This window comes from Anomaloglossus baeobatrachus, chromosome 12 (assembly GCF_048569485.1).
Source record: "Anomaloglossus baeobatrachus isolate aAnoBae1 chromosome 12, aAnoBae1.hap1, whole genome shotgun sequence".
Classification (NCBI taxonomy): Eukaryota; Metazoa; Chordata; class Amphibia; order Anura; family Aromobatidae; genus Anomaloglossus; species Anomaloglossus baeobatrachus.
Window position 1 is genome coordinate 50,694,305 of NC_134364.1, and position 23,251 is coordinate 50,717,555.

Here is a 23,251-nt window from a genome sequence, read left to right on the forward strand (position 1 = left end):
CGGGGTCACACGCTGCAGCCGCATCCAAACCGACCATTGCCCGTTTGTCCTGGTCCCCATAGTTACTTGGGTTGAAAAAAGACCTAGGTCCATCTAGTTGAACTTTCCTCCACCAGTTCTACATTTGGTCACAGTCATTTATAAGCGACAATGTTTTGTGTACTGAGGAAATCCTCCAGCCCTGATATAAAAGCTGTTCTAGTGTCTGCCATTACTACCTCTTGTGGTCGGCATTCCACAGTCTGACCACTCTAACTGTAAAGAACCCTTTCCTATTTAGCTGCCGGAATCACTTTAGTTCCACTCGCAGTGAGTGCCTCCTGGTTTTTAGTATTGATGATTGGCTGCATAATTGCATTCATTTATAATCCAGCTGCTCTTAGGCCTAAGTGCATCTGTATCTGTGCCCCAGTTCATGACTCTGTAGGGGGTTCATCTGAAAAGCTGGATTCACACATGTGGAACCATTGGCTTAAATTGGGCAAAATTCCAGTACATTAAAGGGAACCTGTCAGCAGAAATTTCGACTAAAACCTAACAGATTCCCCCTCTGCAGCTCCTGGGCTGCATTCTAGAAAGGTCCCTGTTATTATTGTGCCCCCTTTCTGACCCAAAAAAAGAGTTTATATCGAGGTACCTTTTTGGCTTCTGATTCTCTAAATGTGTCACGGGGGCGGGCTGCCTGATGGCCGTTATTCTGCCCCCTGTTCCTGTATGCCGCCCCCATCGCCGATTTCTATACTTCTGGACGCCGCCCACTGCTCCAGCCATCCCCGCGCATGCCCAGTGCTCATCTCTCGTGGATGAGCACTGTGCCCAGTGTCACCGGTGGTGACGTGCGCGCAGGATTTAGATTATGGGCGGTGCTGTGATGTTAATTACCAAGCAACCGCCCATAATCGCGGGACCGCGCATTCCCCCTCGGCCTGCTTCTTTCTGCGCAAGCGCGCTGCAGCTGAACTCCTCCTGATCGGTGTAGTCACTGCTCCGCGCTCCTCCCATCTATTTCCTGCCTCAGGGCAAGATGGGAAGGAGGTGACGTGAGCCCCCGTGACACATTTAGAGAATCAGAAGCCAAAAAGGTACCTCGATATAAACTCTTTTTTTGGGTCAGAAAGGGGGCACAATAATAACAGGGACCTTTCTAGAATGCAGCCCAGGAGCTGCAGAGGGGGAATCTGTTAGGTTTTAGTCGAAATTTCTGCTGACAGGTTCCCTTTAAACCTTCTCATGTACCAGGATCAGTGTGATCCTGTGTCTATCATTAATCTGTGGCCTCCAGACAGGAGCTGTAACAACTGCTTCTTACTGGATGGCAGCTGCGGCTCTTCTTTTGATTAGACCGCTTGGTGCGACATCACATTATCAATAGTGATCAACAGCCTGATGTGATCATCATTTACCCTGAGTTGGAGCGTATTTAATTCCATCCAATACTGATGGGGTTAAGGTTAATTTCTATTCTGCAGTGATCAAACAGGTAGTTGTAATCTCAGCTGCTGCCACTCCCTCCTGCTAGAAGTATCCACTCCTCCCTATGCCGGCTGTAGCTCATACCTATGCTGTCCACTTGGAAAGAGCCTGTCTCTGGAGACAGCAGAGTTGATGCAGCTGAGAAGTTCCTGCTGGAGAAACTGTGGAGTGTTATTTGTTGTCTTTCCCCTGTTTCTTACTTTCCTTGGTGAGACTAGCATCTTGCTGGCCTTCACTAGTCAGAGGGCCTAGGCACATGATTGGTGTACAGGGGAGACCAGGAGAGAGAGACCGCAACTGCCAGAGCCCGGATCGTGGGCATGAGCAGCTGCAGCCTCCTGCGTAGGTGACTCGTGGCCCCGCATGCCACTACCTGCCGCGTCCTGATTGTGGGCACATGCCCTAAGGAGGTGCTCCTGCTCCCCCAGCACCAGTACCCTCTGTCATATTGTTACCCTGCTGTTCCCCCTGTTACACAACTCACCTGGTGTATTCTCGGGCCTGGTGCAACATGCTGTAACACGTGTGTCACGCCGCAAACGATGACCTTGGCCCAGGCTGGCTAATCCAAGGAAGAGCCACTGAGGTGATCAGCTAAGAGGTGGTTCTTGCAGCTCCTGTCTAGAGGCCATTATTGAAGTGGTCGTTTGACTGGGTCCTAATAGTCGATTTGCACTAACTCTGATAGTCAGTGCTTATCACATAAATCATTAGATGGGGTGAGGAAGCGCCACTGAAGTGACTAAAGGGTGTCAATGGGTGACTATGGCAGACAAGGACCTAATAGTTATCCATATCAGATAAGCATGTGAATGCCCACCTAAGGGGTACTTCTAACATGGCAAGATCGCTTATGAGTCACAGGTTTGGTGACGCAGCAGTGACCTCATCAGCGATCTCGCTGTGTGTGACACTGAGCAGCGATCTGGCCCCTGCTGTGAAATTGCTGATCGTTACACACTGCTCTGGTTCATTTTTTGCTTATTGCTCTCCCGCTGTGAAGCGCACATCACTGTGTTTGACAGTGAGAGAGCAACAATCTGAATGTGCAGGGAGCTGGCTTCTGGCAGCCTGCGGTAAGCTGGTAACCATGGTACATATCGGGTATCCAAGCAAAGCGCTTTGCTTAGTAACTCGATGTGTACCATGGTTACGAAGCACAGCGTCATTACACAGGTTGCTGGTGGCTGATCTCTGATTGCTGTGGAGATCTGCCTGATTGACAGCTCACCAGCGACCATGTAGCAACGCTCCAGCGATCCCTGCCAGGTCAGATCGCTAGTTGCGTCGCTTAGTGTGACGGTACCCTAACATCCCCCATTGATTAGCTGATGCATGGTGTCAGCTGGATGTAGAGCCTCTGTACCCGGAGCGGCCCCCTCCCTGGGCACGTAGATGGGCTGTTCTGTACACTGTATTTCCAGCTGACAGACCCCGCTGATCTGACACTGATGACTCCAGCGTAGGATGTTATCACTATCTGTCCTGGACAGCCGATGTATTCCTAGTAATAAAAGCTATATAGATTTAGAGGACTTCTATGACCTTAGTATTTCCTCCGCACAGGATGGGATTTGTGCCCTATCAGTGTGTACCTGGCCCTGGAGGAGCTTTATCTGCCCAGCAGATGGGACCGATGTATGCAGTCAGTGCTGGCGCCTCATCCACTCGGTCCTGCCCCCACATCAGCCATTACAGCAAACACCGACCCAGATCTTGTTTCCAAGAACCTTCAGCTGAGCAAGAAGAGACTGTAGACTGTAGACTGCAGCACGGGAGACCTAGTCTATGCATATACCCATAGGGAGGATCGGCCGTCACCCCTGTGTGGAGCCTGCACTACATGCATTGCCAGCTGATCTTTTTGCAAATGATGACCTCCAGAACTGCAGTGCTCACAGGCTAGAAGCAGCGGTAACATGATTCCTGTGCCTCCCCCAGCATCCACCTCTGTCAGCAGACACTGACGCCTGAGCAGGGAGCAGACTGCCAGGATTAGACTGCACTGTGCTGCTTCTGCCAGCAGAGGGCGTGTTAGGAGAGTCACTGAGCAGACTGCCAGGATTAGACTGCACTGTGCTGCTTCTGCCAGCAGAGGGCGTGTTAGGAGAGTCACTGAGCAGACTGCCAGGATTAGACTGCACTGTGCTGCTTCTGCCAGCAGAGGGCGTGTTAGGAGAGTCACTGAGCAGACTGCCAGGATTAGACTGCACTGTGCTGCTTCTGCCAGCAGAGGGCGTGTTAGGAGAGTCACTGAGCAGACTGCCAGGATTAGACTGCACTGTGCTGCTTCTGCCAGCAGAGGGCGTGTTAGGAGAGTCACTGAGCAGACTGCCAGGATTAGACTGCACTGTGCTGCTTCTGCCAGCAGAGGGCGTGTTAGGAGAGTCACTGAGCAGACTGCCAGGATTAGACTGCACTGTGCTGCTCCTGCCAGCAGAGGGCGTGTTAGGAGAGTCACTGAGCAGACTGCCAGGATTAGACTGCACTGTGCTGCTTCTGCCAGCAGAGGGCGTGTTAGGAGAGTCACTGAGCAGACTGCCAGGATTAGACTGCACTGTGCTGCTTCTGCCAGCAGAGGGCGTGTTAGGAGAGTCACTGAGCAGACTGCCAGGATTAGACTGCACTGTGCTGCTTCTGCCAGCAGAGGGCGTGTTAGGAGAGTCACTGAGCAGACTGCCAGGATTAGACTGCACTGTGCTGCTTCTGCCAGCAGAGGGCGTGTTAGGAGAGTCACTGAGCAGACTGCCAGGATTAGACTGCACTGTGCTGCTCCTGCCAGCAGAGGGCGTGTTAGGAGAGTCACTGAGCAGACTGCCAGGATTAGACTGCACTGTGCTGCTTCTGCCAGCAGAGGGCGTGTTAGGAGAGTCACGGAGCAGACTGCCAGGATTAGACTGCACTGTGCTGCTTCTGCCAGCAGAGGGCGTGTTAGGAGAGTCACTGAGCAGACTGCCAGGATTAGACTGCACTGTGCAGCTTCTGCCAGCAGAGGGCGTGTTAGGAGAGTCACGGAGCAGACTGCCAGGATTAGACTGCACTGTGCTGCTTCTGCCAGCAGAGGGCGTGTTAGGAGAGTCACTGAGCAGACTGCCAGGATTAGACTGCACTGTGCAGCTTCTGCCAGCAGAGGGCGTGTTAGGAGAGTCACTGAGCAGACTGCCAGGATTAGACTGCGCTGTGCTGCTTCTGCCAGCAGAGGGCGTGTTAGGAGAGTCACTGAGCAGACTGCCAGGATTAGACTGCACTGTGCTGCTTCTGCCAGCAGAGGGCGTGTTAGGAGAGTCACTGAGCAGTCTGCCAGGATTAGACTGCACTGTGCAGCTTCTGCCAGCAGAGGGCGTGTTAGGAGAGTCACTGAGCAGACTGCCAGGATTAGACTGCACTGTGCTGCTTCTGCCAGCAGAGGGCGTGTTAGGAGAGTCACGGAGCAGTCTGCCAGGATTAGACTGCACTGTGCTGCTTCTGCCAGCAGAGGGCGTGTTAGGAGAGTCACTGAGCAGACTGCCAGGATTAGACTGCACTGTGCTGCTTCTGCCAGCAGAGGGCGTGTTAGGAGAGTCACTGAGCAGACTGCCAGGATTAGACTGCACTGTGCTGCTTCTGCCAGCAGAGGGCGTGTTAGGAGAGTCACTGAGCAGACTGCCAGGATTAGACTGCACTGTGCTGCTTCTGCCAGCAGAGGGCGTGTTAGGAGAGTCACTGAGCAGACTGCCAGGATTAGACTGCACTGTGCTGCTTCTGCCAGCAGAGGGCGTGTTAGGAGAGTCACTGAGCAGACTACCAGGATTAGACTGCACTGTGCTGCTTCTGCCAGCAGAGGGCGTGTTAGGAGAGTCACTGAGCAGACTGCCAGGATTAGACTGCACTGTGCTGCTTCTGCCAGCAGAGGGCGTGTTAGGAGAGTCACGGAGCAGACTGCCAGGATTAGACTGCACTGTGCTGCTTCTGCCAGCAGAGGGCGTGTTAGGAGAGTCACTGAGCAGACTGCCAGGATTAGACTGCACTGTGCAGCTTCTGCCAGCAGAGGGCGTGTTAGGAGAGTCACTGAGCAGACTGCCAGGATTAGACTGCGCTGTGCTGCTTCTGCCAGCAGAGGGCGTGTTAGGAGAGTCACTGAGCAGACTGCCAGGATTAGACTGCACTGTGCTGCTTCTGCCAGCAGAGGGCGTGTTAGGAGAGTCACTGAGCAGTCTGCCAGGATTAGACTGCACTGTGCAGCTTCTGCCAGCAGAGGGCGTGTTAGGAGAGTCACTGAGCAGACTGCCAGGATTAGACTGCACTGTGCTGCTTCTGCCAGCAGAGGGCGTGTTAGGAGAGTCACGGAGCAGACTGCCAGGATTAGACTGCACTGTGCTGCTCCTGCCAGCAGAGGGCGTGTTAGGAGAGTCACTGAGCAGTCTGCCAGGATTAGACTGCACTGTGCTGCTCCTGCCAGCAGAGGGCGTGTTAGGAGAGTCACTGAGCAGTCTGCCAGGATTAGACTGCACTGTGCTGCTTCTGCCAGCAGAGGGCGTGTTAGGAGAGTCACGGAGCAGACTGCCAGGATTAGACTGCACTGTGCTGCTCCTGCCAGCAGAGGGCGTGTTAGGAGAGTCACTGAGCAGTCTGCCAGGATTAGACTGCACTGTGCTGCTTCTGCCAGCAGAGGGCGTGTTAGGAGAGTCACTGAGCAGACTGCCAGGATTAGACTGCACTGTGCTGCTTCTGCCAGCAGAGGGCGTGTTAGGAGAGTCACGGAGCAGACTGCCAGGATTAGACTGCACTGTGCTGCTTCTGCCAGCAGAGGGCGTGTTAGGAGAGTCACGGAGCAGACTGCCAGGATTAGACTGCACTGTGCTGCTCCTGCCAGCAGAGGGCGTGTTAGGAGAGTCACTGAGCAGTCTGCCAGGATTAGACTGCACTGTGCTGCTCCTGCCAGCAGAGGGCGTGTTAGGAGAGTCACTGAGCAGACTGCCAGGATTAGACTGCACTGTGCTGCTTCTGCCAGCAGAGGGCGTGTTAGGAGAGTCACTGAGCAGTCTGCCAGGATTAGACTGCACTGTGCTGCTTCTGCCAGCAGAGGGCGTGTTAGGAGAGTCACTGAGCAGTCTGCCAGGATTAGACTGCACTGTGCTGCTTCTGCCAGCAGAGGGCGTGTTAGGAGAGTCACGGAGCAGACTGCCAGGATTAGACTGCACTGTGCTGCTCCTGCCAGCAGAGGGCGTGTTAGGAGAGTCACTGAGCAGTCTGCCAGGATTAGACTGCACTGTGCTGCTTCTGCCAGCAGAGGGCGTGTTAGGAGAGTCACTGAGCAGACTGCCAGGATTAGACTGCACTGTGCTGCTTCTGCCAGCAGAGGGCGTGTTAGGAGAGTCACTGAGCAGTCTGCCAGGATTAGACTGCACTGTGCTGCTTCTGCCAGCAGAGGGCGTGTTAGGAGAGTCACGGAGCAGACTGCCAGGATTAGACTGCACTGTGCTGCTTCTGCCAGCAGAGGGCGTGTTAGGAGAGTCACGGAGCAGACTGCCAGGATTAGACTGCACTGTGCTGCTCCTGCCAGCAGAGGGCGTGTTAGGAGAGTCACTGAGCAGTCTGCCAGGATTAGACTGCACTGTGCTGCTTCTGCCAGCAGAGGGCGTGTTAGGAGAGTGGAACAGGGGAGGAACTATAATGGGCACTATTCCCTACTAATGGGGATTGTGGCTTGTGAGAAAGGGTAAGAGGAGGCTGCTTAAATTTACTGTGTACCCCTCTTCCCTTTGAACTATGGGGGATAATGGTACATATAAATCGTTCTGCAAACTCCTTGTTCGTTCCTGAAATACAGTACCTGACCTAATAGGAGAGAGGGTCCCTTGCTCTTTCACTACACTGCTCTACATGGCGGGGGTCTATTATGCCCCTACTTTACTCTTGTAACTGACTGAATCTCATTTTTGCATTTGCACCTCATTAAAAATGTTGTAGTGATTTGGCTTTCATAACATCTGTGTTCTACAGTCTATATGGCTGGCTTCAGAATGAGTTCACTGAGAATCTGTCAGTGAGCTCGCTGTGACTGTCTGAAAATAAGTTTGTAACTTTTATCCCTCCGTATTTTTTTTTTTATCTCCTCTTAGCTGATTTATGACCACAGATCACATCAAAGCTGAACGGTCACACAGCCTGTAAAACACACACAGTGCAACGTTTTTAATGAGACTGTTATAAAAAACATATTATAGTCCAAACTACATGCATTAAATAAGTCTCCACAACCCCTTTTTAATAATCTGGTACGCCCTGACTTCTCTTCTCACTCCCGATCCACATTGTGATGCGACTGTTCATTGGTTTGTGGGTTGCTTGGTGTGTCTCACTTGGGCATAGGGGAGTAAAGCCCACCCAAAAAATGTTATGTCTGCAGTCTGACAAGGTACCACTATTCAGAATGTATTTTCAATGGGAAGAGCAGCATCAGGGGTGCTTAGCCCCTGATTATCTCCATATTTGCTCACTTGAGAGGTAATATCTGTGGCAATCGTAAGAGATTTTCCTTAATCAGTGAAGATTTCTTAGATCCATTAATCACGGCTGCACAGTAAATGCTGTGTGTGTGTGTGTGTGTGTGTGTGTATATATAATATATAATTTATTACTATTTACTAAATGAGAAATTATATACTTTTACGTAATATTTGATATTTTTTATATATATATCGTATATATTAAAAATATAAAATTATATTTTTTTTAATATACAATTTATTAATTTAAAAATATAGTTTTATCTAATTCATTATTTTGTATGTAAAAAAAAAAATTAAATATATATTTATGTGTGTATAATATATATATATATATATATATATATATATATATATATATATATATATATATATATATATATATAATTATACACACAAATATATATTTAATTTTTTTTTTTACATACAAAATAATGAATTAGATAAAACTATATTTTTAAATTAATAAATTGTATATTATTAAAAAAATATAATTTTATATTTTTAATATATACAATATATATAAAAAATATCAAATATTACGTAAGAGTATATAATTTCTCATTTAATTAATATAATATATAGTAAATTAAATAGTATGTATGTGTGTATGTATGAAGAGATTATACAGTATATATAATTTTTTTTTTTTTAATTTATTATATTTTCTTTTAAAAAAAAGTAGCCCCTTTTTTTTATCTTCAGGTTTGCAGACAAAAGGGAGAGATTAAACCGCTTAAGGGAAACACAGCTGGATTTCCAGAAACAGTAAGTGGATCTTCACATAAAAAACATTGTACTTTAGATAATGACCGAAAAGTGGAGCTATTAACATTCCTGCTGAGGGTGGTAGTCCTCTGATCCGTCAGCTTTTCATATGGAGGATTGTTGTTTGGGACAAGAATTGACACGATCGGCTCATTTCGTGCCATACGGCAACTAAAGGTCCAGTCACACTAAGCAACTTACCAGCGATCCCAACAACGATAGGGATCGCTGGTAAGTTGCTAGGAGGTTGCTGGTGAGATGTCACACTTTGACGCTCCAGCGATCCCACCAGCAACCTGACCTGGCAGGGATCGCTGGAGCGTCGCTACACAAGTTGCTGGTGAGCTCTCCAGCAACCAGTGACCAGCCATACGTGCAGAGAGCAGGGAGCAGCGCACACTGAGCGCTGGCTCCCTGCTCTCCTAGTACAGCACACATCGGGTTAATTACCTGATGTGTGCTGCAGCTACATGTGCACAGAGCAGGGAGCAGCGCACACTGCTTAGCGCTGGCTCCTTGCTCTCCTGGCTGCAGCACACATCGGGTTAATTAACCCGATGTGTCCTGCAGCTACATGTGCACAGAGCAGGAGCCGGCACTGACAGTGAGAGCGGCGGAGGCTGGTATCAAAGGTAAATATTGGGTAACCAAGGACAGGGCTTCTTGGTTACCCGATGTTTACATTAGTTACCAGCCTCAGCAGAAGCCGGCTCCTGCTGCCTGCACATTTAGTTGTTGCTGTCTCGCTGTCACACACAGCGATCTGTGCTTCACAGCGGGACAGCAACAACTAAAAAATGGCCCAGGACATTCAGCAACAACCAACGACCTCACAGCAGGGGCCAGGTTGTTGCTGGATGTCACACACAGCAACATCGCTAGCAACGTCACAAAAGTTGTTCGTTACCAGCGATGTTGCTAGCGATGTTGTTTAGTGTGACGGGGCCTTTAGACTGGCAGGAGCGCTCAATGTAAGCCGAACCATGAACCCTCCCGAGCCTGACTGCCTGGGATGGGCAGGAGGGCAGATGCCTGATCTACACAGATACAGCCATAACATGAACACCACAGGTAGCATGAATTTTTGGGTTACAATGGCTCCTGTCGGGGAATAAGCTATACTTCAGCAGCAAACCTTGGCAAAATGAGGATTTTTGGTACTCTCCATAAAATGTTTTTCATAGCCTTTAATGGGGACACAGAAACCATGGGTTATATGCTGCCATGTGGAGGCTGACATGAAGAGCAAAAGCAAGACGTCCCCAATCAGGGAGAGTGCTTTATCCCCCAATGAAGGCTGCAAGAAAGGGTTTTTAATGGCGAGTACTTTTTTTTTTTTTTTTTTTTTTTAACCCCCAGACACTTTGTGTGGCGGACACAGGAACAATGGGATGTCTTAAAACCGTTTCTGGGAAGGGAAAATGAGTTCCAGCATTTCAGAAGGAAGAATACTCATCGTTCAGGTTAGGGCGCGCTCACACATCCGGCTTTTCACCAGTTTGACGGATGCGGCGCACGCCAGAACAGTGTATACAGTAGAGTGGCAGCGCAACAAGCACCGTTCACATGCTGTCATGTGACCGGAGCATGTGACCTGGAAGTTGCGGCGCTGCCACTGTACTGTATCATACTGTACTGGCGTGCGCCGAATCCGTCAAACCGGCGAAAAGCCAGATGTGTGAGCGCGCCCTTAACCTCTGCAGGAAAGCCTCATAGGCAAAAATAGGCTTGAAACTAAATAGCTGGGTGTTCACAGACCCATGTGTAGGTTAGTGGGGAGTAGCCGACTTTGTTTTCTAAGGTGTATTCTTATTGTCCGCCTCCAGATGGCAGCATATAACCCATGGATCCTTGTCCCATGGTTACAGTGTCCCCCAAAGGTGCGCCCAAGAGGGCCAAATTTATGCTGTCTAGACTGGCATTCAGTGGTTAGAAAGTAGCAAAACAGATCCAAGAAGGACAAGTAGTGAATCTACAACCACATGGGCACCAAGTCTCGTGATGTGCAGCCGATCCACGGACGCCCCCTCCTCACATAGTTTTGGCTCGTGTGCTGTCCTAGTCCATGGTCAGTGGCACAATACACTGGATGATTTTCCTTTTTGGACCCGGGTGTTCATTTCAAACATTGTTATTCACATATGTTTTGTTTGTTTTTTTTTCTCTGCAAAATCAGAGACATAGTGACATTATTTGTACCTAGTGACAATAACATGTGGTTCTTGCATACCTTCATGTAATTTTTCTTATTTTTAGGGTAGCCTCTGTCATAGAGGGTAAGCTGGCCGCAGATAAGCTGGTAAGTAAGCCGCCCTCCTGACATATCCACTTTTTTAAAACTCTATTATCCCTCCTGGAAAAAAACGCACCCTCTGGCAGAGGGGAGAACTGTAAACAATGCTTTTTGAGAAAAACGCATCAAACTCATGCGTTTTTCATGCGTTTTTTTTAGATGCGTTTTTTTAAGACTTGTCAGTGTTAATAAAGTTGGTTGAACACAGACCTTTGGGGAAAAAAAACCTGTGATGTCATTTCCTTCTCCACATTCTGTTTGGATTAATGGGAGGGCTTGGAATGGAAGGAGCACCATTTGAATTTTGGAAAAGTTGAAATAAACTTTGCGCACCATGTCACATTAGCAGGGCTCCTTGGGTACCTATACGTCAGAAAACCCCCACAAGTGACCCCATTTTGGAATCTGCACCCCTCAAGGATTTGATTCAGGAGTATATTAAGCATTTTGAATCCACAGCTACTTCACCCAAAATGTTGCTGTAGCAACAATATTCTCACTTTTAGGCTATGTGGCCGTGATCCAGCGACACGGCGTCCAGTACACAGTGTCAGCCTTCCTGCAGAGATGTGAGTGTTGTCCACGGGAGAACGCAGCTGCCCATGCCCACGATTTGGGTTCAGGCTGCTGTGGAGCTCTATTCTACCTGCAGAGAACACTCATGTCTCCGCAGCATAAATTGACATGCTGAGGCTCGGGAAGCCACGCCACAGGTCGGTTTATGCTGCGGAGATAATAAGCACAGTGGGCATGGGATCTCCAAAAATCCTTCCACTGTGCTTCTACTGCACAACGCAGCGTTATGGACGCAGGGAAAATACTCAGCGCCCAAACCACTGCAAAACCAGATTGTGGGCACACAGCCAAAAAAGCGTCAATGGATGAATGGATGTCAAATATATATAATGTCCCACCCCCGCCTGCATATTCTAAGCTGGCACCTTTAGTACCTTTCATGTGGCACTAAAGGGTGCCTAGCTTAGTATTTATCCAAAAAAAACAATGAAAAAAATGGCGTGGGGTCCCCCCTATTTTTGATAGCCAGTCAGGGTAAAGCAGACAGCTGTAGCTTGCAAACCACAGCTGGCAGCTTCATCTTGTCTGGTGATCAATTTGGAGGGCTCCCCAGGCTTTTTTTTTTTTATTTATAAATAAAGAATTAAAAAAAATAACGTGGGGTCCCCCCAAATTAGATCATCAGCCGGGTCCCCCCAAATTAGATCATCAGCCCTAGGTGAAGCTGACAGCTGGGGTCTGGTATTCTCAGGGTGGGGAAGAGCCATGGTTATTGGACTCTTCCAAACCTAAAAATAGCAGGCCGCAGCCGCCCCAGAAGTGGCGCATGCATTAGATGCGCCAATCCTGGCGCTTCGCCCCAACTCATCCCCGCCTGGTGCGTTGGCAAAACGGGGTAATAAATGGGGTTGACACCAGATGTGTAATGTCACCTGGCATCAAGCCAGCCAGCAATTAGTGATGTCACGGTGTCTATCAGATACCAGACATAACTAATTACAGTAAACAAAAGCAAAAAAAAATGACAAAAAATTTTTTTATTAGAAAAAACACTCCCAAATCATACCCTCGTTCATCAATCTAATCAAAAAATTTGAAAAAAATTGGTCCGCAGAAATCCATTTGGACGTCCCACGTCGGCTCTGGACCTTCTAGAATATGGGGGCATGTTCAGGGAACGTAGCCCCCATTTTCTAGGAGGGCAGACCCTCCATTTGAGGAGAGTGGGGTGCCAAAAATCTGCACCCACTCTCCCTGGGTCACAGCTGCAGAGTGCGAGCAGCCAGCACAGCTCTCTGAACACATTGCTGGCTGTCAGCTGCTCTGCACATGTGACCGCACTGACCGGCGTCTGCTGTGAAGGATGAGGGGGGGCCGCGGGGGATCAGCGCTGCGACCGGACAGGTAAGGGGGAATACCGGGGGGAATAGGGGGTGACCTGGCAGGGCCTGGGGGGCATTTTTCTGTCGCATGTCTCAAGGCACATGCGACAGAAATCATAGGAGCAGGGCGGCCGGTGCGCTACTGTGCGCGCGGCCATGTTAGATTTTCGGGATGGGGGTCGGGGGTCGGGGTGGGCACTTTGGCGACACCGGGGGCTTTCCAGGACTTTGCCAGGAAATGAGGTCAACAGGAAACCTCTTGACCTCACTTCCAGGTAAATGCCTGCGTTCTGGCGTGCCGACAAAGCCCGCGGACCGCAACAAAAAAGCAGCTCACTGCGGTGTAGCTGCGTTCTGACCCACATCATTGATTCAATGGGGGAGAGAACGCAGCCACACCGCACAAAAGAAGTGACATGCTGCTTTTCTTTCCGCACCGATTTTTGGCATCCAAAACGCTGCGTTTAGAAACGCAGCGTGTGCACTGATTTTTCGGCTTTCTCATACACTTTGCTGGGAAAGCTGAACGCATGTAATTTGCCACTGAATAGCTGCGGTTCTAAACGCAGCGTTTCCGCGGTAAAAAAAACGCAACGTGTGCACACAGCCTAATGGGTGTTAACATTTCCTATTGTCAATGAGGGGGGGATAGGGGGAGTCTATGCCTTCTCCCCTGACCCCCCCCCCCCCTTCCCATCTAATCAGTGCTGACTGTATAGTTGCCAGTGGAAACCTTAAGGTATGCATGGCACCCTTTGGTCAAGGGTTTGGGCACGGCATCATGTTTTCTATTATAAATGCAGAAACTTAAAGGAAATCTGTCACCAGGTTTTTGCTCCCCTCATTCTTACAGACAGAGACCCTGATTCCAGCGATGTGTCACCTACTGAGCTGTTTGCTGCCATTTTGATAAAATCAATATTTTTTTTTTCTTTATCGTTTTTTTGGGAGACCCACACCATGGGTGTTTAGCTTCTGCCTCCGGAGGACACACAAAGTACTACACTTAAAAGTGTAGCTCCTCCCTCTGAGCTTATACACCCCCTGGTAGCCAGTCCTAGCCAGTTTATTGCTTTGTGTCAGGAGGTCATACATCCACACATGCATTCTCATCTGATTTGTTTGACTTTTGGAAAGAGTTTGAAGAAAAGCGGGTCCATGTCTGGACTCCCGGCATGTCCCTTCTCACCCCACTGTGTCGGCGGTGTTGTTAAGGTTGATTTACAAGGCTGCAGCCTTACATGCCGCGCTCCTTCACCATCCCTTCTGGGCTCTGGCTTGAAGTGGGAGCCAGCACGGTCTCCATGCCTGGCAGGAGTCCGGTCTCCATCCACAGCCCCTTGAGGATTCTGTTGGACCGGAGCACTCATCCCCAGGGACATGGCCCTGCGTCTCAGCAGCTAAGTACCTGAGACGTTTATGTTGGGGGTCCCGGTTCTTTATTGTAAGGGGAGAGTATGCTGTATGTGATTGTTTTAACTTTTCCGGCGGATTCTCTAGCTTTTGCCTGAGAACCGCGCCGATGGTGCCTGCTTGTCGGCCTCGCCGCTTAAATTTAGGCCCCGGCTTCGCCGGAGGCCTAGTTTAATTTTCCTGCCCTCGCATGTCACTCATGCAGAGGGACAGGTTTGGCTCCTCCCGGCGGCCGTTCTACACAGGGGAGGGACACTCCCCACTGCTGGGGCGTCCCTCCTTCCCTGCAGGTCTCTATAGCCCTCCAGTTCCCGCTCTTTTATAGGAACGCCCCCTAGTCATTTCTCAGGCAGAGTTCACTCTGCTCTGGGACATCCTGCATTCTGCATCTCTGCTGAGGTGCTGCGACTGGGGGACCGGGCTTCGGGATCTGGAGGGCACACAACACCGCGCTCAGCGGTCTGGTAAGCCACAGCCGGTCTCCGGTTGTGGACCTCTGTATACCAGCAGCATGTCTCACACAAGGAGCAAGGCTCCAAAGCTTTATTCTACATGCACTGCATGTAAGCTCCTGCTGCCTGAGCCGAGCATTTATCCACACTGTGATGGTTGCTCTAACTTGGTGGTGCCACAGCCTGGAGTCTCACCCCCAGTGGTCTCTCAGGCTGCTGCTGCACCTGTGATTGAACCCCCGGCCTGGGTAGAGTCCTTTTCTAGGTCCATATCCCAGTCATTTGCTGAGTCCATGGGACTTTTGTACAGGACTTTGAATATGCATCAGCCCCCCTCACAGGGTGCCTCTAATACTCTTGACAGAGAACTCCTATCCTCTGACCTCCGTCCATCAGAGCTCACGGAGGATTCATCATCTGATCCCAGACCCCGTCATTCTAAGAGAAGGCGCAGGGTTTCCTCCCCCTCCCCATCCCACGGCTCTGTCTCAAGAGCTGACTCTCAGATGAGGAGGATGCCCTCACTGGGGGCTCGGAGGCTATGTATCCCATCGATTTCTCTGATGGTGACGCAGACCTTAGTGATTTGATTGCTTCTATTAATTCTGTGCTGGATCTCAATCCGCCAGTGTCAGAGGAGCAACTCTCTTTGGCAGAAAAACATCAGTTTACCTCGCCTAAGAGAGTGAAGAGTGTGTTCTTTAACCACTCCAGTTTTCAGACCGCTGTGACCAAACCCAGGGCCTGCCCTGACAAACGCTTTCCAAAGCGTGGTTCTGATGACCGGTTTCCATTTTCACCTGAGGTGGTCAAGGAGTGGTCTCACTCCCCAAAGGTAGACCCCCCGGTGTCTAGGCTCTCAGCCCGGACCGTTGTGTCGGTGGCTGACGGCACCTCACTTAAGGATTCCACTGACCGTCAGATTGACCTTCTGGCCAAATCTGTGTATGAAGCTGCGGGGGCCGCGTTTTCCCCGACTTTTGCAGCAGTGTGGGCTCTCAAAGCCATCTCTGCTTCTCTAGAGGAGATGCATTCCCTCACCAAGGAATCTATGCCTGAGATGGTTACCTTAACTTCTCAGGCTTCAGCTTTTTCATCTTATGCCATGTCTGCCATGCTAGAGGCTGCTCACCGCACTGCGGTGGCTTCAGCTAATTCCCTTGTTATCCGCAGGATTTTGTGGCTTCGAGAGTGGAAGGCAGATGCTTCTTCCAAGAAGTTTCTTGCTGGGCTCCCTTTTGCTGGTTCACGGCTGTTTGGTGAACAGCTGGATGAAATCATTAAAGAAGCTACTGGCGGGAAGAGTACTTCCATGCCACAAACCAAGACCAGGAAACCCGCCCAGGGTAGGAATCAATCGAGGTTTTGTTCCTTTCGTTCCTCCAACTGGTCATCCTCTAAGCCTTCCGCCTCGTCCGCTAACTCAGCCAAGGATCAGAAATCCAACTGGCGCCCAAAAGCGCGTCCGCTCCAGCCACGTCCTTAGTCGGTGGCAGGCTCTCCCACTTTGGCGACGCTTGGTTAAAGCAAGTCTCCGATCAGTGGGTGAGAGACATCATATCTCACGGCTACAGGATAGAATTCTCTTCCAGCCCTCCAAACAGATTTTTTCTCTCAACTCCCCCCTGCTCCAAGGCCGCCGCCTTCTCGCAGGCCGTGGCGTCCTTGCAGGCAAACGGAGTGATTGTCCCAGTTCCCGCTCAGGAACGGTTCAGAGGTTTTTACTCCAAATCTCTTCCTAGTTCCAAAAAAGGACGGTACCTTCCGGCCCATCCTGGATCTCAAGCTTCTCAACAAGCATGTCCGGGTGCGGCATTTTCGCATGGAGTCTCTGCGATCAGTCATTGCCTCTATGACCCAAGGGGAGTTCCTGGCGTCCATCGACATCAGAGATGCCTATCTACATGTGCCAATCGCAGTGTCACATCAGCGTTGGTTACGTTTTGCGATAGGAGAGGATCATTTCCAGTTCGTGGCTCTCTTCTTCGGGTTAGCCACGGCCCCTCGGGTATTCACCAAGGTCATGGCGGCAGTGATTGCGGTCCTGCACCTCCAGGGGTTAGCAGTGCTTCCTTATCTGGACGACCTTCTGGTCAAGGGTCCATCCAGCGCAGACTGTCAGCGGAGTGTTTCGCTCACTCTCGCCACCCTAGCCCAATTCGGGTGGATTGTCAATCTTCCCAAATCCACTCTGACTCCGACCCAGAGTCTCACGTACCTAGGGATGCAGTTCGAGACTTTGCCGGCACTTGTGAAGTTGCCCTTAATCAAACAGCAGTCTCTCCGGCTAGCGGTGCGCTCTCTCCTGAGGCCCCACCGTTATTCCCTCAGGCACCTGATGCAGGTGCTGGGTCAAATGGTGGCCTCCATGGAGGCGGTTCCCTTTGCCCAGTTCCATCTGCGTCCTCTGCAGCTGGACATTCTCCGCTGTTGGGACAAGCGGCCTTCCTCCTTACAGAGGTTAGTGGCTCTGTCGTCACGGACCAGGAGCTCTCTTCAGTGGTGGCTTCGACCCCTCTCCCTGTCCCAAGGGCGCTCCTTCCTGACTCCGTCCTGGGTGATTCTCACCACGGATGCCAGCCTTTCCGGCTGGGGAGCGGTACATCTCCACCACAGAGCTCAGGGCACTTGGACTCCGTCCGAGTCAGCCCTTTCAATCAATGGGCTGGAAACCAGAGCTGTGCTTCTAGCTCTCCTAGCCTTTCACCACCTGTTGGCGGGCAGGCACATTCGAGTCCAGTCGGACAACGCGACAGCGGTTGCCTACATCAATCACCAAGGCGGGACACGCAGCCGCCTGGCAATGTTGGAGGTCCAACGCATTCTTCAATGGGCGGAGGACTCCAAGTCCACCATATCCGCAGTCCACATCCCTGGCGTAGAAAACTGGGAGGCAGATTATCTCAGCCGTCAATCCGTGGACGGTGGCGAGTGGTCCCTGCACCCGGCAGTGTTTCAGTCAATCTGCCGCAAGTGGGGCACTCCGGACGTGGACCTAATGGCATCCCGTCACAACAACAAGGTTCCGGTTTACGTGGCTCGCTCCCACGATCCTCAGGCCTTCGCCGCGGACGCTCTGGTTAAAGACTGGTCCCAGTTTCGTCTGTCCTACGTGTTTCCCCCTCTAGCTCTCTTGCCCAGAGTCCTGCGCAAGATCAGAATGGAGGGCCGTCGAGTCATCCTCATTGCTCCGGACTGGCCCAGGCGAGCTTGGTATCCAGACCTGCTCCATCTGTCCGTAGAGGTGCCGTGGCATCTTCCGGACCGTCCAGACCTTCTCTCACAAGGTCCGTTTTTCCGCCAGAATTCTGCGGCTCTCGGATTGACGGCGTGGCTTTTGAGTCCTGGATCTTGACGGCTTCTGGTATCCCCCCTGAAGTCATCTCCACTATGACTCGGGCCCGTAAGTCTTCCTCCGCCAAGATCTATCACAGGACTTGGAAAATTTTCATGTCCTGGTGTCGCTCTTCCGGCCATTCTCCTTGGCCATTTTCGTTGCCGACCCTTCTGTCTTTTTTACAGTCCGGTCTGGAGCTAGGACTGTCCCTCAACTCTCTCAAGGGACCAGTCTCAGCTCTATCAGTACTGTTCCAGCGGCGTCTCGCCCGGCTGGCTCAGGTCCGCACCTTCATGCAAGGTGCGTCTCACATCATTCCGCCTTATCGGCGGCCCTTGGATCCCTGGGACCTTAACTTGGTCCTCACGGTATTGCAGAAACCCCCTTTCGAGCCCCTTAGGGAGGTTTCTTTGTATCGTCTTTCTCAAAAGGTGGCCTTTCTAGTTGCCATAACTTCTCTCAGGAGAGTCTCTGATTTGGCTACGCTCTCCTCGGAGTCACCTTTTTTTGTTTTTTCACCAAGACAAGGTAGTTCTCCGTCCAACCCCGGACTTTCTTCCTAAGGTGGTTTCTCCTTTCCACCTTAACCAGGACATTACCTTACCTTCCTTCTGTCCGGCCCCTGTTCATCGCTTTGAAAAAGCACTGCATACTCTAGATCTGGTGCGTGCTCTCCGGATTTATGTGTCTCGCACCGCTGCGCTTAGGCGGTGCACCTCTCTTTTTGTGCTAACCACTGGTCAGCGTAAGGGCCTCTCTGCTTCTAAGCCGACCTTGGCCCGTTGGATTAGGTCGACCATTTCGGACGCCTACCAGAGTACTCAGGTGCCTCCCCCGCCGGGGATCAAAGCACACTCGACCAGAGCTGTCGGTGCCTCTTGGGCTTTTAGGCACCAGGCTACGGCTCAACAAGTCTGTCAGGCTGCCACTTGGACTAGCCTGCATACCTTCTCAAAGCACTACCAAGTGCATGCTCATGCTTCGGCAGATGCGAGCTTGGACAGACGCATCCTTCAGGCGGCTGTCGCCCACTTGTGAAGTTAGGCTCTGCCTACTTCTTAGTTTTTTTTCTGTTTATTCCCACCCATGGACTGCTTTGGAACGTCCCAATGTCTGGGTCTCCCAAAGGAACGATAAAGAAATAGAGAATTTTGTTACTTACCGTAAATTCTTTTTCTTATAGTTTCGTATTGGGAGACCCAGCACCCTCCCTGTTGCCTGTTGGCAATTTTCTTGTTCCGTGTGTTATCACCGGCTGTTGTCGTGGACAGAGTCTCCGGTTGTTCCGGTTCTTACTTGGTTATACTTGTGGGTGGCTATTCTCCTTCAGCTTTTGCACTAAACTGGCTAGGACTGGCTACCAGGGGGTGTATAAGCTCAGAGGGAGGAGCTACAGTTTTAAGTGTAGTACTTTGTGTGTCCTCCGGAGGCAGAAGCTATACACCCATGGTCTGGGTCTCCCAATACGGAACTGTAAGAAAAAGAATTTACGGTAAGTAACAAAATTCGCTTTTTTTTCTGCTGCAGATCTAGCAGTTATACAAAGCTCATGAATATGCTGGACTACCTGCAGCACACCAGGTAGTCCTGTAATGATGATCTACTGCTGATTAATCAGTGATTTTATCAAAGCTACACTAAGCAGCCCAGTAAGTGACACATTGCTGGAATCAGGATCTCTGCTCTTACGTTATGCTGCTCTCAGATTAGGTGGCAAAAAACTGGTGACTGATTCGTTTTTAATGTCATGGTCAATAGTAATGACCTAGACGTTTTGAAGCATTCTCACAGTTTGCGAGTGCCCTGTAGCCACATTGGATCTTTCGGGGATTTGTAATGCCAGCGGTTGCATACTGATTGTTGGGTAACTGGATGTGTGTGTGTGATATAAATTATATATATATATCTATATCATATCATATCTATCTGTGGTGCACGCCTTGATTATTGTGACTGGAGATCCTTCTCTTTCAGAAATGGAAGATCATGTCCTGCAAGATGAGGATTGAGCAGCTGAAGCAAAGCATATGGAACGGGAAAGAGGAGATGACCAAGAGTAAGTGGGTTTCTGCGCTCCATCAAATCATCCCTAATGAAGCTCTTTAGTCCATAATGTCAACACTCCGCCCCCCCCCCCCCCCCCCCCCCCTGCCCCCGTCCTCCTTCCCAAATCCTTAATACACATAAGGTATTCAAGGATGAGAATATTGATGGACTTTCCACGCTCCACTACACTGTACCTACAATTTAGATAACATATTATAAGCTTTATAACAAGCACTGCAGCCCATTAAACATGCTGATCAGCGTGGGGTGATGAGAGCCGGACCCTCGTAGATCTGACGTTAAAGGGGTCATCTCACAATAGACATTTCTTTGTCGCTCCATTGGGAGACCCAGACAATTGGGTGTATAGCTATTGCCTCTGGAGGCCACACAAAGTATTACACTTAAAAGTGTAAGGCCCCTCCCCTTCTGGCTATACACCCCCAGTGGGATCACTGGCTCACCAGTTTTGTGCTTTGTGCGAAGGAGGCAACACATCCACGCATAGCTCCACTTTTTAGTCAGCAGCAGCTGCTGACTATGTCGGATGGAAGAAAAGAGGACACATATAGTGTCCCCAGCATGCTCCCTTCTCACCCCACTGTATGTCGGAGGTGTTTGTAAGGTTGAGGTACCCATTGCGGGTACGGCGGCAGGAGCCCACATGCTGATTCCTTCCCCATCCCTTTTTACAGGGCTCTGGGTGAAGTGGGATTTACCGGTCTCCAGGCACTGAGACCGTGCTCCATCTACAGCCCCTGGAGAAGATGCTGGATGGAGCGGAGTACATCAGGGACATGGCCCTGCTTCCTCAAGGTACTCTGTGTCCCCGTGCATTTGGCGCTCACACCGCAGCATGCTGGGTGTTGTAGTGCGCCGGGGGACATCAGCGCTGCGGCGCCTGTGCCATGGCCTCATTCAGCTTCGCTGAAGCAGGCTCACTTATGGGAATTGGTCGCGCCGGCCGCTGGGACTGCGGCGCGGCTGGCACTTGTAGTGCGCCGGGGACTTCAGCGCGGCCTGCGCTTTTACGGCGGCCGCGCTGATAACTAGAGTCCCCGGCTTTTGCGGCCTGCTTCCGTTCGTTCCCGCCCCCAGACCTGCCAGTCAGGAGAGGGGCGGGACGCTGGCCACTTCCAGGAATCGGTCGCGCCGGCCGCTGGCAGCGGCGCGGCTGGCACTTGTGGTGCGCCGGGGACTTCAGCGCGGCCCGCGCTTTTACGGCGGCCGCGCTGTTAACTCGAGTCCCCGGCTTCTGGGCCTAGTCTCCCTTCGTTACCGCCCACAGCCCTGACAGTCAGGGTAGGGGCGTGACGCTGCATAGAGCAGCGCTGAGAGCTGGAGTATGTTTTGCATACTCCACCCCTCTCACTGTGTGCACTGTGAATCCGGATTCCCGCACTTTCTCAGGCACGCCCACGGCTTCCTTCTCTACAAGGACGCCGGCAGCCATTAGTGTCAGTTTCTGTACGATACAGAGACAAGTGTGGAAGACCCTGGCATTCTGATAGTCACACAATCGCTGTAACAGGCGTTAAGCAGCACCTGTGGTGCTAACCCCACTAGTGCAGAAGTGCACTTATAGATATGCTTGTACTATATACATTGCACTGTTTGGTCGCACGTTGTATATACCCTCCTGGATTATGCGGAGGAGTTATCAGCATATTCTCTGTGTAAAACAAAGGTGCAGAACCACATGTTTTTCTATACAGCTGGTACAGCATGTACGGCTATACGGCCGGCAGGTTACATAGACTCCCATTGTATGCACTAATGGCCAGGGGATGAGGACGGTGTCTGCAGTATTTACTGACAGTTTTTCTGAGACTATGGCTATGATACTAGAAGCCTAGCAGTCCGGACATGTCTCTCACAATATGGGCACTGTTGAATCATTGATCCATGGCCCCCCTCAGTGTGAATAACTAACAGCTCCGGGAATGTCACACGCATCCCAGAGTCACGGCTCTGCACGGACGTCAGTCCCAGACAGCCTAAGTGGGCTCGCTATGAGCGGCCTCGGTTTCATCAGGGTCCTAACAGAAGGACTCGCTGTGTAATGAGGCGGAAGTAGCGGCTCAGGATTCTGATCCTGAGACCGCTCTCAATCTGGATACACCTGATTGTGACGCCATAGTAAATAATCTTATAGCGTCCATCTATAGAATGTGGGTTATTTCTCACAGCTCCTCCAGTGGAGGAGTCAGCTTCACGTATTTTTCTGGACCACTCTGCCTTCAGAGAGGCAGTCCAGGAACACCACGCTTATCCAGATATGCGCTTCTCCAAACGGCTTAGGATACACGTTATCCCTGTCCCCTGACTTGGTCAAGGACTGGACCCAATGTCCCGAGCGGCATCCTCCAATCTCCAGGCTTGTAGCTAGATCCATAGTTGCAGTGGGAGATGGAACTGCAAACTCAAAGATGCCACTGACAGACAGATGGATCTCTGGTTGAAAGCCATCTATGAGGCTGTCGGCGCACCGTTGGCTCCGGCATTCTCTCCCTTGGGGCACTCCAAGCTATTTCAGCTTGTCTTACACAGATTGACACGGTTACACGTACATCTGTGCCGCAGGTGGCATCCTTAACCTCTCAAATGTCTGCATTTGCTTCTTACGCGATTCAGGTTGTCCTGGACTCTGCGAACCGTGCGGCGGTAGCCTCCGCTACTCCGTGTTTTTAAGCAGAGCCTGGTCTGCTCGTTAAGTGAATGGAAGGCAGATTCTGCTTCCAAAAAAGGTTGCCTAACCAGTTGCCTTTTTCTGCTGACCGACTGTTTGGTGAGCGTTGGATGTAACCATTAAACAGTCCAGGGGTAAGGATTCATCCTTTCCTCAGCCCGGACACAACAAACCCCAACAGAGCAAGAGGCAGTCGGGGTTTTCGGCCTTTTCGAGGCTCGGGCAGGTCCCATTTTTCCTCGTCCAATGTGGACTCAAAAGGATCAGAGGAGCTAAGATTCTTAGCGGGCTCAGTCTCGCCCAAAAAAGCGACAGTCTGAAAACCCGCTTCCAAGGCGGCTTCCTCATGACTTGCGGCCTCGGTCGGTAGCAGGCTCTCCCGCCTTGGCGATAT

The 23,251-nt window shown here is 50.9% G+C and overlaps 1 protein-coding gene across 1 annotated transcript in view; it reads left to right on the top strand.

The window, feature by feature from the left end:
- Positions 1–23,251, top strand: part of ATG14 (autophagy related 14) — a 62,262-nt gene that overhangs the window by 6,306 nt on the left and 32,705 nt on the right. Inside the window, exons 3-5 of the mRNA XM_075329698.1 lie at positions 8,667–8,729; positions 10,986–11,028; positions 20,097–20,178. Coding sequence (XP_075185813.1) covers positions 8,667–8,729; positions 10,986–11,028; positions 20,097–20,178 — 188 coding nt within the window. The remainder of the gene's footprint in view (positions 1–8,666; positions 8,730–10,985; positions 11,029–20,096; positions 20,179–23,251) is intronic.